General features: G+C 42.9%; 1 protein-coding gene across 3 annotated transcripts in view; it reads left to right on the plus strand.

The window, feature by feature from the left end:
• The window catches only part of ENTREP2 (endosomal transmembrane epsin interactor 2), a 399,634-nt gene that overhangs the window by 331,195 nt on the left and 50,869 nt on the right, over positions 1-17,570 (plus strand). For 2 of the 3 annotated variants that reach the window (XM_064376326.1, XM_064376327.1), the window contains exon 4: positions 9,481-9,615. The exons of the other annotated variant lie outside the window; for it this stretch is intronic. In XM_064376326.1, coding sequence (XP_064232396.1) covers positions 9,481-9,615 — 135 coding nt within the window. The remainder of the gene's footprint in view (positions 1-9,480; positions 9,616-17,570) is intronic. 3 annotated transcript variants of the gene reach the window in all.

Genomic DNA, 17,570 nt, shown 5'->3' on the forward strand with positions numbered 1-17,570 from the left:
AATTGAAAGTAGGGACTCAAATAGATATTTGCACGCCCATGTTTATAGCAGCATTACTTACAGCAGCCAAGAGGTGAAAGCAACCCAGGTGTCCATCTACAGACTATGGTAGATGCATCTGATAGAACATTCTTTGGCCTTAAAAAGGAAGGAAATCCCAACACATGCTACAACATGGCTGAACCTTGAAGACATGCTGAGCGAAATAGGCCGGCCAGAAAAGGACAAATAGTGCATGATTCCACTTGCATGAGGTACCTGGAGTAGTGAATCCACAGAGAGAGAAAGTAGAATGGTGGTCGTGGGGGCCTGTTGGAGAGTGAATGGGGATTTGTTTAGTGGGGACAGAGTTTGAGTTTGGAAAGATAAAAGTTGCAGAGTGGGATGGTACACAACGAGGTGAATATGTTTAATGCCACTGAAATGTATGCCGACAAATGGTGAAGATGGTAAAGTTTATGTTGTGTGTATTTTACTGGACTTTAAAAATTAGGGTCTAGTTCTTTAGCTTTGGATGAACCTTTGAAAAAAAAATTAAGATCTAGTTTCTACGCATCTATTCTTTTGGTTGCCCAGGTTGGAGTGCAGTGGCGCGATCTCGGCTCACTGCAACCTCCACCTCCTGGGTTCAGGGATTCTCTTGTCTCAGCCTCCCAAGCAGCTGGGATTATAGGCAGTCGCTACCACGCCCAACTAATTTTTATATTTTTAGTAGAGACAGAGTTTCACCATGTTGGCCAGGCAGTCCCGAACTTCTGACTTCAGGTGATCTGCCCACCTCAGCCTCCCAGAGTGCTGGGATTACAGGCATGAGCCACCGAGCCTGACCTACAAATCTTTTCTTTAATGAGAATAATAGCAACACCAATAACACCAGCAATAGCATTGGGACTTTGTATTTTTACCTCTCTAACTTCATTTGATCCTCACTGGGTCCCAGGAACCTGAAGCCCAGAGAGGTCACATGGCTTGTCCTGGGTCACCCCATGGCAGTTAGGACTCTGAGTAGTCTCACTCTGACCCCTGAGCTGCACCTTCTCCTCCTGCCAACAACAGGCTCATCACATCCAAGGATACTGGCCTTGGTGTGCCCACTGTGAGTTCTCGGGCTTGACACATGCCAGTCTCTTCCCAGCCCTCTGCCCTTCGCTGCCTGCAGGCTCAGCCTTCCCACACTCCCTTCCCTTTGATAATATCTGAAGGTCACAGACCCATCCCATTCGTACTTCTGCAAGAGAATCGTGGGGGCATCCCTCTCTTTTTGTTGTATAAGCTCTTTCTACTCCCAGACAGGCTGACAGACCATAAATAAGGGGGACAGGCTAGCTTTTAAGTGCTCCAAAGAGATTTGTGAAAAATTACCGTGGCCTCATTTGCAAAGCTCTGCAGTGTTGTTCCCAGTGACCCGAACACTGAGGGGTACTCTTGAAATAAATCTGTCAGCCGCCTGCACACCCAGATGTCAAGGTCAGGGAACTAATCAGGAGGTTTTCAGAATTTTTCTAAGAATTAATCACCAACTCAGTGAAATAACTGACGGAAAAGATTTATTTGGATGTCTATTCCCTGGGGTCAGTGAAGGGTTATTTTATGTGATAAATCATGCTTTCCAGCCAAGTTGATCTCTCCTCCCTTTCCCTGGATGATCCTTCAAACTGAAGAAAATGTCTTGCCATTTATGATAGCTACTTTAATCTTAATGCCTGCCCTAGAGATGTGATCATATGAAATAATTCCTTGCATGTTTTTCAGATGTGGGAGAGTAAACTGTTTCAGGAGAGCTGAGCTCCTGTCCAGTTGATAACAGCAAAGGGAAACAGTTGAAGCCAAAGAGGATATAGATCAAAGGGTACAAAATTTCAGTTAAATTGGAGTAAGTTTCAGTGATCTGTTTCACAGAATGATGACTATAATAAACAAATAATGCATCACATATTTCAGAATTGCTTAAGAGTAGATTTTAAATGTTCACCACAAAAAAAGATAAATATATTGGCCAAAAAAAAAAAAAACCTCATCATCACTGGTCATTAGAGAAATGCAAATCAAAACCACAATGAGATATCATTTCACACCAGTTAGAATGGCAATTATTAAAAAGTCAGGAGACAACAGATGCTGGAGAGGATGTGGAGAAATAGGAACACTTTTACACTGTTGGTGGGAGTGTAAATTAGTTCAACCATTGTGGAAGACAGTGTAGCAATTCCTCAAGGATCTAGAACTAGAAATACCATTTGACCCAGCAATCCCATTACTGGGTATATATCCAAAGGATTATAATTCATTCTACTGCAAAGACACATGCATTTGTATGTTTACTGTAGTACTGTTTATAATAGCAAAGACTTGGAACCAACCCAAATGCCCATCAATAATAGACTGGATAAAGAAAATGTGGCACATATACACGATGGAATACTGTGCAGCCATAAAAAAGGTTGAGTTCATGTCCTTTGCAGGGATATGGATGAAACTGGAAGCCATCATTCTCAGCAAACTAACACAGGAACAGAAAACCAAATACCACATATTCTCACTCGTAAGTGGGAGTTGAACAGTGAGAACACGTGGACACAGGGAGGGGAACATCACACACCAGGACCTGTCAGAGGGTCGGGGTAAGGGGAGGGAGAGCATTAGTACAAATACCTAACGCATGCGGGGCTTAAATCTTAGATGATGGGTTGACAGGTGCAGCAAACCACCATGGCACATATGTACCTATGTAACAAACCTGCATGTTCTGTGCATGTATCCCAGAACTTAAAGTAAAATTTAAAAAGTGAGGAGATTTGTGAATTAGCTTGATTCAGTCATTCTGCAATGTAAACATTACAAAGACATCACATTGTACCCCATAATATGTAATATAGAATTATTATTTCTCAATTAAAAATAAAAGAAACTAGACAAAGAGCAGCATAATCAACCCAAAGCAAGAAGGTGGCAGGAAATCGTAAATATAAGAGCAGAAATCAATGAAATGGACAAGAGGAAACCAATGGAGAAAAACCAATGAAATAAGAGCTGATACTCTGACAATATCAACAACATTGACAAAACTCTAGCAAGAAAAAAAGTTAGAAGACACAAATTGCCAATATCTGGGAAGAAACTACAGACCCAACAGACATCAAAAGGATAATAAGGAAATAATAGGAACAACTTTAAACAAATGAACTTCACAACTTAAATGAAATGGATCCATTTCTTGGAAAACACAAACTATCATAATTCATACAATATGAAATAGAGAATTTGAATAATTATTGAGGAAATTGAATTTATAACTTTAGAACTTATAAAACCAAAATCTCCAGGTCCAGATGGTTTCACTGGAGAATTCTGTTAAGCATTTATAGAATTAACACCATTTCTATACAATTTCTTTGAGAAAATAGAAGGAACATTGCCCACCTGACTTTTATGAAGGTAGTACTGTCATGCTACCAAAAACCAGACAGAGACAGTATAGAAAAATAAAACTACAGGCCGAGCACAGCTGCTGATGTCTTAATACCAGCATCTTGGGAGGCCGAGGTGGGCAGATCACAGATCAAGAGATTGAGACCATCCTGGCCAACATGGTGAAACCCTGTCTCCACTAAAAATATAAAAATCAGCTGGGCATGGTGGTGCGTGTCTGTAGTTCCAGCCACTCGGGAGGCTGAGGCAGGAGAATCCTTTCAACCTAGGAAGAGGAGGTTACAGTGAGCTAAGATTGTGCCACTGCACTCCAGACTGGTGACCGAGTGAGATGAAAGAAAGAAAAAGAAAGAAAAGAAGGAAGGAAGGCAGGCAGGCAGGCAGGCTGGCTACAGATGACTGTCCAACAAAATAACGAATAGAATTTAACATATCTGAGAGGAATTATGCACCATTGCCAAGAGGGAATTATTCCAGGGATTCAAGTCTGGTTCGATATTCAAAAATTAGTCAATGTATTATACCATATCAACAGGCTAAAGAAGAGAAACCACATGGTTATATCAATTGATGCAGAAAAAGCATTTGACAAAATCAAATACCTTTTCATAACTAAAAAGAAAACTTAGAAAAACAGGCATAGAGAATGTCCTCAACTTGAGAAAGAGCATCTACAAAAGACCTACAGCTAACACACTTAATGGAGAGTGAATGCTTTTCCCCGACAATTAGAAACAAGACAAGCATGCTCATTCATACCGTTTTATTCAATATAGAACATAATGCCATAATTTCAAGCCAATGCAGTATAGCAAGAAAATAAAGGTGTACAGATTAGAAAGGAAGGAATATAACTAACCCTGTTTGTGGATGACATAAGTATCTATGTAGAAAATCCCCAAGAATCTTTAAATAATAAATAGAACAAAATAAGCCTCTTAGAATTAGTGAGTTCAGGAAGGTTGTAGGATACAAGATAAACAGACAAAATTTAATTGTATTTCTTGTGTATTAATAGTGAGCTGTAACAGTAATACTGCATATTAACAGTGAGCACATGGACACTGAAATTAAAAATTGCTTAAAAAGATACATAAGTGGATCGGGCGTGGTGGCTCACACCTGTAATCCCAGCACTTTGGGAGGCCGAAGCGGGCGGATCATGAGATCAAGAGATCAAGACTATCCTGGTCAACATGGTGAAACGTTGTCTCTACTAAAAATACAAAAATTGGCTGAGTGTGGTGGCGCGTGCCTGTAGTCCCAGCTACTCGGGAGGCTGAGGCAGGAGAATCACTTGAACCCGGGAGGCAGAGGTTGCAGTGAGCCGAGATCTTGCCATTGCACTCCAGCCTAGCTACAGAGCGAGACTCTATCTCAAAAAAATTTAAAAAAAAGATACATAAGTGTAAATCTAACAAAACATGTATAGAATTGTACACTGAAAACTACTTAACAAAGATGAAATAAATAAATATAAATAAATTGAAAGATTCAATGTAGTAAATATGTCAACTTCCCCCCAGTTACTATCTAGGTTTGAGCTGGGCATGGAGGCTCATGCCTGTAATCCCAGCACTTTGGGAGGCCAAGGTGGGCAGATCACCTGAGGTCCGGAGGTCGAGATCAGCCTGGCCAACATGGCAAAACCCCATCTCTACTAAAAATACAAAAAAAATTAGCTAGGTGTGATGGCAGGTACCTGTAATCCCAGTGACTCAGACGACTGAGGCAGGAGAATTGCTTGAACCTGGGAGGTGGAAGTTTCAGTGAGTAGTGATCACACCATTGCACTCCAGCCTGGGCAACAAGAGCGAAAATTCTGTCTTAAAAAAAAATGTGGGTTTTATCCAATTCCTATCAAAATCCCAGGAAGATTTTTTTTTGTAGAGAATGACAGTCTTATTCTAAAATATATATGGATACCAGGCATGGTGGCTCATGCCTGTACACCAACACTTTGGAAAGGCTGAAGTAGACGAATCACTTGAGGCTAAGAATTTGAGACCAGCCTGGCCAATATGGCAAAACCTGGTTTCTACTAAAAATACAAAAATTAGCTCGGCATGGTGACGTGCAATTGTAATCCCAGCTATCTGGGGGGCTGAAGCACAAGAATCACTTGAACCCAGGAGATGGAGGTAACAGTGAGCTGAGATCATGCCACCGCATTCCAGCCTAGATGACAGAGAAAGACCTTGTCTCAAAGAAAAAAAATGTATATGGAAAAACAAATAATTTTGAAAAATAAGAATTAAATAGGAGGAATCAATATATTGATTTCCAGACTTACAGCCACAGTAATCAAGAATTGTGATTGGTAGAAAGATAGATCAATGGAACAAAGAGAGAATCCAGAAATAGACACAAATGTGCCCAACTGATTTTTGACAAAAGTCATAAGGAATTAAGTGAACAAAAGATAACTTTTTCAACACATACTGGAACAATTGGGCATCTATAGACAAAAATAATCAATCTCAACCCAAGTCTCCTATCTTATACTAAAAGTAACTGAAAATGGGTCATGCAATCAAATGTAAAAATAAAATTATAAAACATTTAGAAAAAAACAGAGATCTAGGGCTAAGCAGAGTTCTTAGATCAACACCAAAACTGTAGGAGCGAAAATGTGTAAGTTGGACTTCATCAACATTTAAACCTTCTACTCTATGAATGACGCTTTTGAAAGGATAAAAATATCTGATAAACTATAGACTGTGAGAAAACATTTGCAAGCCACATATTCAACAAAACCGTGTACTATATATGATTTGTCTTTTATGCTGAAGTTAAAATTGTTTTATTATTTGTTGAGTGTCTCTGTTTCTAATTTACCCTAAAACTTCCCAGGAGAACTGAAAATCTCTGAAAACAATCCCACCCGTCAAGCATTGTCAGCTTCATTTTCTTCTTAAAGACATTTCCACCGAGCCTGTTTCCTGCTTCAGTCTAGACTAGTCAGCCTGTAGGCAGTCTGTATATTTACCATGCTAGGGCATCCTTTTCCCACTTTCTTAGAACTTCCTCTATCTCTTTTTCTGTGTTAGAGCCCATCTTCTCTTTTATCCTTTTTTCCCATCTTCCCTCACTTCAGGGAAGAAGTAACTCTTCCAGTACTTTCCTGGCTAAAATTAAAAGGACTGAAACAGCACAAGCCAGGATGTGGAGTAATGGGACCCTCAAACAGTGCTGGTGAGTGTGTAAATTGGTGCAGCCACTTTGGAAAGTGGTTATGTATTCTCTACTAAAGTTGAAAATTCCCAGGAACTCAGCAGCTCCAATCATTAGGCATTTTGTACCCAAAAGAAATATGCACATGTATGTACCAGCAGACAAGTACAGAATATCAAAGCGGCATTAATCTCATTGCAAAAAAATTAGCAAAAATCCAGATGTCCACTGGCATGAGAATAAATATGTAAATGGCAGCATATTCATGCGATGTAATATACAACAGTGAACACGATCAACTATATATGCAGTGAGGTAGATGAATCTTGTAATTTTGAATGAAAGAAGCCAAATACTAAAAATATTATATGATTCTATTTACATCAAGTTAGAAAACCTGGTGAAACTACACTAGTGGTAAATGTATAAAGGTGGAAGGCTGGAAGTGATTACTTAACAGTTTGGACTGTGTTTACCTCTTGGTGCAGCGAGGGGGCAGAATGATAGGGAATGAGGCATGGAAGGCCTTCTAGGAAGATGGCCTTGCCTAATGATTGAACTGAATGTGTTTGCTCTGTGCACTTTTTGTGTATGTGTTATGTTTCACAATATGAATGGTTAAGAAAATGAGCAAACATGAAAACAAACCCAAAATTAGATACTATATTATTAATTACTGCATGGACAAAAGGTCAACATTAGCAAGCATTGGTGAGGATGTGGGTTAGCCTGAACTCACACCCTACTGGTGGGAGTATAATTTGTTTGAGTATTTAAAAAACCGTTTGATCTAACCTAGTAATGTTGGGTGTGCATGTACCATAGGGCAGAACAGTTCTGCGGGTGTGCCCCTGCTGGGGCTGAAGAGCTGGCATCTCCCTGGAGCCTGTTCTTTTCCTGCTGAATATTGGGAGTTCCAGGGAGGAAGTGCAGAAACATGAAGCCTGTTGAGGCCTTAAGTTCAGAACCTGCAAGCTGTCACTTCTACCCATATTCTACTGCTGAAAGCCAGTTGCAAAGCCCACATGACATGGGGCAGGGGGTGGCAGGAGCTAAATCTTAAACTAACCTAAGCAAGTGGAAGCTGAGCTCCTCTGTTGAATACCAGCACATTTCTTGGCTCTGCAGATGCTGTATTACCCCTGCTCCAGTATTTAGAAGAGGCGACATGTTGTTACCTGGAGGTTATAAGTATTGTCTCAGCCTTGACAATACTTCATGCAATGAAAAATTCCTTGTTACATTTATAAATGGCCAATAATTGTCTGAAAAGTATTTGTGCTTTGAGTTAGCTGCTGTAAACATATTATCTGTTGGAAAGTAGGACACTTCTTTTTTTTTTTGAAACAAAGTTTCGCTCTTGTTACCCAGGCTGGAGTGCAATGGCGCGATCTCGGCTCACCACAACCTCCGCCTCCTGGGTTCAAGCTATTCTCCTGCCTCAGCCTCCTGAGTAGCTGGAATTACAGGCACGCGCTACCGTGCCCAGCTAATTTTTTGTATTTTTAGTAGAGATGGGGTTTCACCATGTTGACCAGGATGGTCTCGATCTCTTGACCTCGTGATCCACCCGCCTCGGCCTCCCAAAGTGCTTTGTTGTTGTTGTTGTTGTTGTTGTTGTTGTTGTTGTTGTTGAGACGGAGTCTCACTCTGTCACCCAGGCTATAGTACAGTGGTGCAATCTCAGCTCACTGCAACCTTCACCCCCCAAGTTCAAGCAATTCTCCTGCCTCACCCTCCCAAGTAGCTTGGATTACAGGCACCTGCCAACACATTGGGCTAATTTTTGTATATTTTGTAGAGATGGGGTTTCACCATCTTGGCCAGGCTGGTCTTGAACTCCTGACCTCATGATCTGCCCACCTCAGCCTCCCAAAGTGTTGGGATTACAGGCATGAGCTATCACACCCAGCTGGGCACTTCTTAGTCTAAGGAAAATAACTTGTTTCATGTTCAGTGTGATTTTGAATAAAATTGCATAGATTTTACTGATTTTTGGTAGTTTTACCTCTAGGACTTTATTATTTTTTATTTATGTATTTTTGAGACAGGGCCTAACTACGTTGCCCAGCCAGGCTGGTCTCAAGCTCCTGGGCTCAAGTGATCGTCCTGCCCTGGCCTGCCAAGTAGCTGGGCTGCAGGTGGTATACCACCACACCTGGCAAGGACTTTACTTTTTTAAAGCTGCTTTTCTCCTAGTCACTCTGTTCTCTTCCCTCTCACTGAGACTCTCATACTGCTTTTTAAAATACTGGAAACACATATTTTTCCTTCCATGGTTTGCTATTTTCCAAGACGCTTTTATTTATTCAGCATTTATTGAACACCTGTACCTTATTGGCATTGTCAATACTGTGATGATAAGACGCAACTCTAGCTGGATAAAGTCAGTCTCCAGTAGCCGTGAGGCAGGAAAACCAGACAAGTCCTCGAGGGTGGCGCTGGAGTTGGATCTTGATGAATGAGCAGGAGTTTGATAGACCATGAAGTGAGGCAGGAAATTTCTGACTATGGGAGGAGAAGGAGCCAAGGCACAGAGCTGGGATAACACATCTCCATGCATACATCAACGTGCATGATTCTCAGTTGATTTACTTTTATCTCATCTTGCAATCCACCTGCAGTTTTCTCTAATGTAGAGCTTAGGTTTCTTCAGATGTACTTTTGCTTTTTTATACATTGCTTTTAAGATAGGAATTTGAAGTTTTCCTGATGACTTGGGTCGATAGAAATTGTTTTTGCTTTACTATTAAACATACTGAAACAGGCTACTTTGAATGGAGTCATTTTCCTGTGTTCTGAATTGTGTCACTCAAGCGTACCCGCGGGGGTCGAATGCCTGTTAACAGTGAGGTCTGTCTGTGTTCCTCTGTCTAGATTAAGTTTGACAGTGTGGAGGTGTGTGTCTGCTGTGAGCTGCAGCACCAGTCGTCCGGCTGCAGCAACCTCGGGGAGACGCTGAAGCTGAACCCGCTGCAGGAGAACTGCAACGCCGTGAGGCTGACCTTGAAGGTGACCCTGCTGGGCGCTGCCTGTGCATGCATTGCAATTCCATGCCTTACAGACATTTTAGGAAGACTTACTAACATATAGATTTCTTTCAGCTCATAACATGCCGAGGTAGGTTTGAGGCAAGAGGGAATATCTTTCCAGAGAACATGTGAAAGGAGGATAGAGTTTGATTTTGAAGGTGTTCTTTCTGGATCTTGCTTTGCATTTTCACCATTTCATTGTCCTGCCTCTGACATCTGCAAAATCAGATGCCAGTGGTTGAAAAAGGTCTTTACAAATCCTGACGGGATGGATTCTACAGCTTTTCTGACATTTTTGGCTGTTACACCATCAGGGAACAGATGGGGGTTTATTTTGCTTTTTAAAAGATATTTGGAGGAAAAAAAAATCTGACAATCTCGTGGCGGTCTATTTTCATGTATAACATCTGATCTTTAAAAAAAAGCGATTTGGAAAAATTGTTTATATTACTTCTTTCTTCCAAGTGTTTTATTCTGAAAAGCAAAATTGACTACTTAAAAATACATAAGAACAAGTGAACCTAATTCTGTTTCCCTTGAATGAAACTGTGCCAAAACTTTTTAAAAAGATGTGGCACAGGCCAGGCGTAGTTGCTCACGCCTGTAATCCCAGCACTTTGGGAGGCCAAGGCGAGTGGATCACTTGATCAAGGTCAGGAGTTCGAGACCAGCCTGGCCAACGTGGTGAACCTCGTCTCTACTAAAAATACAAAAATTAGCCAGGTGTGGTGGCATGTGCCTGTAATCCCAGCTACTTGGGAAGCTGAGGCAGGAGAATCATTGGAACCTGGAAGGCAGGGGTTGCAGTGAGATGAGATCGTGCCACTGCACTCCAGCCTGGTGACAGAGAGAGAATTTCGTCTCAAAAAATGAATAAATAAATGTAAAAAGATGTGGCATAGTCCAAGGAACTCTTAGTTGGTGGTAAAATTGTGTTTGTGGTATGAGGGAGCGCTAGCATGCGTGTAGGGAATGCAGTACGCAGGGGACTGGAAACTACAGAGAGCCACCTCGGATCTGGGGAGGGACATTGAGTCCCTGTGATTAGTCCTCCATGGGTGGTCACTGGCTGCTAGACAAGCAAAGATGTACAGAGAGAGAGGATGCAGCTCATCTCCAGGGTAGGACTGGGACTGGCTCACAGCACCTGCCATGTTTTACACAGAGGAATAGGCCAAGTTGAGTGGTCCCAGCAGCTCACCAGAGCGATAGATGCAGCGGGGTTGGAGAAACCCAGAACTGCGGCACTCCAGGGCTCATCCCATTATGGGACCAACTATTTCATGCCACCCACACTATCTACACCCACATTTCTACCTCATTGCATCCTGGGACCTGCCTGGGTCAGTGCCTGAGGTCTGCTGCGGCCCTTCACCACCCTCCTGGGTGGGGACATAGGCAGTCATTGCTCACTCTGCAATCATTCTGACAAGTGCTAAGTTGCTTCTTCAACCTGGGAATGTTTTCTTGAGCATGGGGATGTATTTGGGCCTCATGTGACCTCCCATTCCTCAGTTGGCTGATAGGATGTTTAGCCTGCCCTCTCAGGTCCTGGAGTTCCCTTTGGAGGCCTTCACTCACAGGATGCAGGACCCAGTTTTCCTGACTCTCCAGCCCCTGAAGCAGTGACTGTGGTTTGAAAGGTAATGCTGGTGAAAAAACAACACTGTCGCCGGGTGCAGTGGCTCACGCCTGTAATCCCAGCATTTTGGGAGGCTGAGGTGGACTGATCACAAGGTCAGGAGATCAAGACCATCTTGGCCAACATGGAGAAATGCTGTCTCTACTAAATTGAAAAAAAAAAAAGATTAGCCAGGCATGGTGGCATGCGCCTGTAGTCCCAGCTACTTGGGAGGCTGAGGTGGGAATCACTTGAACCCGGGAGGCAGAGGCTGCAGTGAGCCAAGATCGCATCACTGCACTCCAGCCTGGTGACAGAGCAAAAAAAACCACCACTGTCTCTAAGAATTCAGTCTCAGGTCTAGGGGGAGCTGGTGACCTTGCAGTCTCGCTCTTATTCACGGTTCTGGTACATTGGTGAGAAAAGCCCTTGGTATGAGGTGTCAAAAATGGCATAGAGTAAAGGCCACCGATACCAAGAAGTTCAGTGAAGGCTGGGAGCCAAGCTGAATGACTGGCACAGCCCCATGGGTATTCAGATTGCCCAGGACACTGGTAAGAGTTGAAAGCACAAGAGAGACTACACCATTTTAAACTCCTCAATGAATTTGTGTACAAAGCCTGCTGAGAGGTAGGAGCTATCAAAGCTGGTGGCAGGAGGCTCAAAGCAGGCAGGAGTTGTGATTCAGGTGCGAGGCCAGTGGTCTGGAAGTGGCAGCAGTGGCTTAGGTGCTAGGAAAAGAGGCAGCCTGCCCTTGTCCCCCATCTGAGGGCCTGTGCAAGGAGCAGTGGCCTTGGCAGGGACTGGCTCATCTGAGATCAAGAGGACTAGGGACTGTTGGAAGTGAGTATCTGTTTATTGCTGTCATCCAGTTTTGCTACTTTCCAAATTTATCTTGGCTATCATTTCCTTTGCATTTCCATATACATTTTAGAATCTGCTTGTTCAATTTGTGCTAAAATCCTGCTTGGATTTTTACTGAGATTGCATGGAATCCACACATCACTTTGAAGAGACTAGACATATCCATGACAGAGTTCTTCATTTAAGTTGTACTTTCTTTCTTCAGTGTTTCTTTTTTTTTATCAGTCTTGTGTAATTTTCAGTGTATAGATCTTAACATGTTTTGTAATAGCTATGCTTAAAAGTATTCCACATTTATGGGTGCTATCCTAATGGTATTTTTTAATGGTCTGTTATTCACTGCTAACATACAGAAATTTGATTTTCGTCACCAGTCTTGTATCTGTGGTCTTGCTAACCTCACTTATTAGTTCTGGTTGCTCCTTTGCAGATTCTTTGCATTTTCTTACATAGACAGTCATGTGCTATGCAAAGAGAGGCAATTTTACATCTTCCATTCTCCAGACAAACAGAACCAATAGGACAGACATAGATTGATGAGAGGGAATTCACTGGGAGAATTGCTCACATGGCCATGGAGACTACGAAGTCCTGTGACCGCCCATCTGCAAGCTGGAGACCCTGGAAAGCTGGGAGTTTGGCTCAGTTCAAGTCCAAAGGCCTCAGAACCAGGGAAACCAGTGGTGGAACTCTCAGTCCGAGGCCAAGAACCTCGGGGAAGGGGTTGCACCAGTGTGAGTCCCAGGGTCCAAAGACCAGAGAGCCTGGAGTTCTGATGTCCAAAGGCAGGAAAGGGTGTCTCTGCTCCAGAAGAGAAAGAGAAAATAATTCACTTTTTCTGTGCCTTTTTGTTCTATTCAGGCCTCTGGCCGGTCAGATGGTGCCCCCAACATTGAGGGTGGATCTTCCCCACTCAGTCCACAGACTCACATACCAATCTCCTCTGGAAACACCTTGCTTTGCCATTTCTCGAGTATCCTTTATCCAGTCAAATTGACACTTAAAATAAACCAGCACACATTGCAATCCAGATGCCTCTTCTTTTCCCTGCCTTATTGCACTGACTGGACTATTCAACAGTATTGAATAGATGTGGTGAGAGCAGATGTCCTTGTCTTGTTCCTGATTTTAGGGATTAAGTATCATGTTAGCTCTAAGTATTTCATAGATGTATATTATCAGGTTGTAGAAGTGCCCTCCTATTCCTAGTTTGCTGAGAGTGTTTTTTTACCATGAATGGCTGTTGAATTTTATCAGTCTTTTACTGCATCTGCTTAGATGTTCCTATACGTTATCTTCTTAAGTCCACTCAAATAGTGAATAACATTGACTTCTGAGTGGTGAGCCAACCTTGCATTCCTGAGATAAACCCCACTTGATCATTTTTTCCTCAACGTGTCCAGTCCACTGCTGACTGTGTCTGTCAGAGGCATTCTTCATCTCTGTGCCTGTGTTTTTCATTTCTAGTTTCTGCATTTGACTCTTCCTCATTGCTTCCATCTCTCTGCTACCTTACCTTGGTGATCCTGCATCTTGTTCACCTTTTCCACTAAAGCTGCTGTCTGACTGCATCCGCCCCAGGTAAGTGCTCATGTCTTTCCTTGGAGACTCTGTCTTTTCCCTAGAATTTGCGTTAGTTTGCTGCCCTGTGACCTCAGCTGACTGATGGGTTCAACGTAAGTTGGGAATTTGCAGAACTCAGTGTCTTCTTGTTGTTGCTGTTGTAATGTCAGGGCCATGTTCTTTCCAGCTTTCTCCATCCTCAGCAGAATCTGGAATCATGTTCTACATGATTTTCCCCCTGGGCACAGAATTCTTGAGGAACCTTTTTCCCACTTAGGGGTTTATAGATGCTATGTTATTCTCTTTTTCATTGAATGTCTATATAGGGAAAAATCCTAAAGTCAGCCAGATGCTTTCTCCCCTTTAGGTATGTGATGGTCATTAACACTGTTTTAAAATATGTCTAGCTCTCCAGCTTCCTTTTGCATGATAAAAGGAACCTGTCGCCTCATGGTTGCTCAGGACCATGTAAACAAAACTTAACATTTACCACTTTCAAGTCAGAGTATTTAAATGTGGCGTGAGGTTCTCCAGAGCTCTTTCCCACTGGCACCGTAATTGGCAGATTAGAGGTGGTGACAGCACCATCAGCCTAGGTCACCACAACGAGAAGAGCCCCCTGCACCTTACCCACATTGGAAAGTAGCATGAATGACTAACAGACTCTTTTGAGACAAGATCTCGCTCTGTTGCCGAGGTTGAGTGCAGTGGCATGATCACAGCTCACTGCAGCTTCAATCTCCTGGGCTCAAGAGATCCTCCCACCTTTGCCTCCCAAGTAGCTGGGACTGTAGGCATATGCCACCATGCCCAGCTATTTTTTTATTGTTTGTAGAGACAGGGTCTCACTGGCCCAGACTGGTCTCAAGACTCTTGGCTCAAGTGATCCTCCTGCCTTGACCTCCCAAAGTGCTGCGATTATGGGCATGAGCCACTGCACATCCCTGTTCCGTTTTTGTGAAGGCTCTCTTCCTAGCTATTTTCTGCAACAGGCATTACCTTTTTCCCCTGCTTGTGATGTGATCTTGAGTCTTGGCAACTCCCTCCTCAGCTCCTTCTGTCTTTATCTTTTTTTTTCATGAGCCCTTGTGTCTTTGCTTTTAGCTCTTAGACTGTAGCAGTCTTCTTCTCTGCTTGGTTACGATTTGCACCCATGGATATCTCCAACTAGTTAATTAGAGTGGAGTTTTCAACATATTCTATATATTTCTCAGATCCCTTTTCTGAAGTATAAGGATACTTCAAAGTACTAAGGCAGATTCCTAACCCTTAAATTCTGTCTCAAGCATTATGCTCTATTTAAATAGTTAGCATAATTAAGGCTTTGTACTTCCTTCCCATAATTATAGATACTTCTTCCTCGGAGAGTCATGTGCCACATTATCTAGTTTTCTCATAATTCGTGGTACAGTCATTTTTAATATAATCCTTACTCTTGAAAAGTCATCCAAGCCAAGCTGTGCCTGATGACTTTCCCTGCAGCTAAAGGGTCTTCTGCAGGGACCTGGTGTTGCTTTATTAAAACTCTTGGACACCAGAACAAATATGGGCCATTGGAAATGGAGCCACTCCGGGAAGAGGTTGCTCTACTCTTTTGCACGGATGTCCATGAGAGCCCCCCCTTCCTGTCACCTGCAAAATGTCCTTGAGACTTAACAGAAGAAGGGGCAAAGGAGAATGTTCCTTTGATTAGTTTCCCTTTTGCTCGCTCCTTTTAGGTTGGCAATTAGATCAGGTCCATTGATCTTTTCCACAGTCTAATTAGAGGCCCTATTTATCTGATTAGTAAAACTCCATGTCTGAATTTTCCATATTCAATTATGGATTATCTATACTTAGTATGTAATGAACTCAATTTATGTGGGGGAAAATCCTGTATAATTGACTTGGGAATCAAAGCACTTTGATTTTAGTTGTGTTTGAATTAACTGATACTTACTTAATGAGATTTGTCCGACTACTTGCTTCCTGTCAGGCCACTCTCCCTCCTTCCTCCCCTCCCATACCTGGAAGGCTGTACAGGGCCAGCCCATCCCCAGGGAGAAAAGCGGAAACCAACTTTCTTCATGGCCCAGGAGGAATAAGTTCAGAATTCAGAAGAGCACACACGTGTTGCTTTGCTCGTCCCTCTGATTGGCATTTGTTGGTCTGGAGGCCCTGCAACTGAAACCCTTGATGTCTGTTCTGCCTTTCCTGGCTGGCCCCACTCTTGGATTCTCTGGGTTGTTTTTTTGTTTTTTGCTTTTTCGAGACAGAGCCTTGCTCTGTCACTAGGCTGGAGTGCAGTAACGCAATCTCAGCTCACTGCAACCTCCACCTCCTAGATTCGGGTTCAAGTGATTCTCCTGCTCAGCCTCCTGAGTAGCTGGAACTACAGGTGTGTGCCACCACATCCAGTTAATTTTTGTAATTTTTAAAATAGAGACAGGGTTTCACCATGTTGGCTAGGATGATCTCAATCTCTTGACCTTTGACCTCGTGATCCACCCACCTCAGCCTCCCAAAGTGCTGGGATTACAGTCATGCACCACTGCATTGGGCCGATTCTCTGGTTTTTTAGCAGAGAACCCCTGGGGGCCAACAAAAATTCTCTCTTGAGGATATTGATAGTTTCTTACCTCCTTACAGGGGTGAGCGCGGAGCAGGGCAGACGGCACAGAGAGGACCTGGAACTCCACTGCACCACGTAGGGATTCACAGAATTGTAGAAGCAGAGGGAGGGTACGTCCCGTTGTCCATTCATGGACTGTGCAGGTGTGAAGGCTGCAGCCCAGGAGGAGGGCGGGTGTCTCCTCCTGGGTCTCTGGGAAGGTCCTGGGGGAGGGAAGGGCCCCTCTGTGCACTCAGCCGTCCAGTACCCATGTCACTGCTCCCTGATGATGGGGCCTGCCTCTGGGCATCTCATTATGAACAGTGAGGAAATAGGGTCTAAAAATTATGAGTTTGGTATATCCTTTCTCAAAACCTTTGACAGTGGTAGGCAAGTGGTACTGAAAAGGCAAGGCTACGGCTCTCCCTGTTCCTGATGAAACAGTGTCTCGGCTTTTGTTAAAAAAATATATATATATATATGACACAATAAATGCTTAAACAATAAAAAGATGTTTAGGTAGACTGATGGCCATTTTTGCCAAGTCAACCCAGCACAAGACTGTGACATATTTAGGACCAGCATTCACAGCATTTTTTAAAGTCACAAAAATCAGAACTGCTAACTAACTGGTGAAACACGCTTCATAACATGCTGACACCGTATCTGGCTGCCTCTAATGTGCTGCTGTATTCAACAAGGTCCTTATGGTTTTATTATAGTGACCTAATTCAAATCTGAGTTAAAGATCTTGTTCTTCTTTCATGTACCTGGTTTAATTTACTGAGCCACAATACACCAAATTACCCAGAGAAACCTTATCAATGGACATGGAGATAAAAGTTTCCCAAGAAATCAGTCAGTTATTGAGTATATATGCTTTCCTATCTTCGTCTCTAAGACAGTTTAAAAAAAAAAAGGCAAGACAGTTTCCTAAAAAACCTAGAGACCTGAAAAATAAATTCATCCTTTAATCTTGAGTAAGTCTTACCGATGCTAAAGAAATAAGAATGATTTTGAGAATAAATGAATGATCAGCATTTTGTGATGAAGCTTGCAGCATTGACTGGCTTTCTGAAACGCTACATGTGCACACACCACACATGCAGTCACGTCCCCCACACACCACATACCCCCCCACACACACCACACACATGCACACACACCCCACACACTCCACACACATGCACACACACCCCACATACTCCATACACACCCCACACACACTGCACACACATGCACACACCCCCCACACACATGCACACACCCCCACACACACTGAACACACATGCACCCA

The sequence above is a fragment of the Aotus nancymaae genome, unplaced genomic scaffold (assembly GCF_030222135.1).
Source record: "Aotus nancymaae isolate 86718 unplaced genomic scaffold, 86718_ANA_hifiasm-v0.15.2.pri h1tg000014l, whole genome shotgun sequence".
Taxonomy (NCBI): Eukaryota; Metazoa; Chordata; class Mammalia; order Primates; family Aotidae; genus Aotus; species Aotus nancymaae.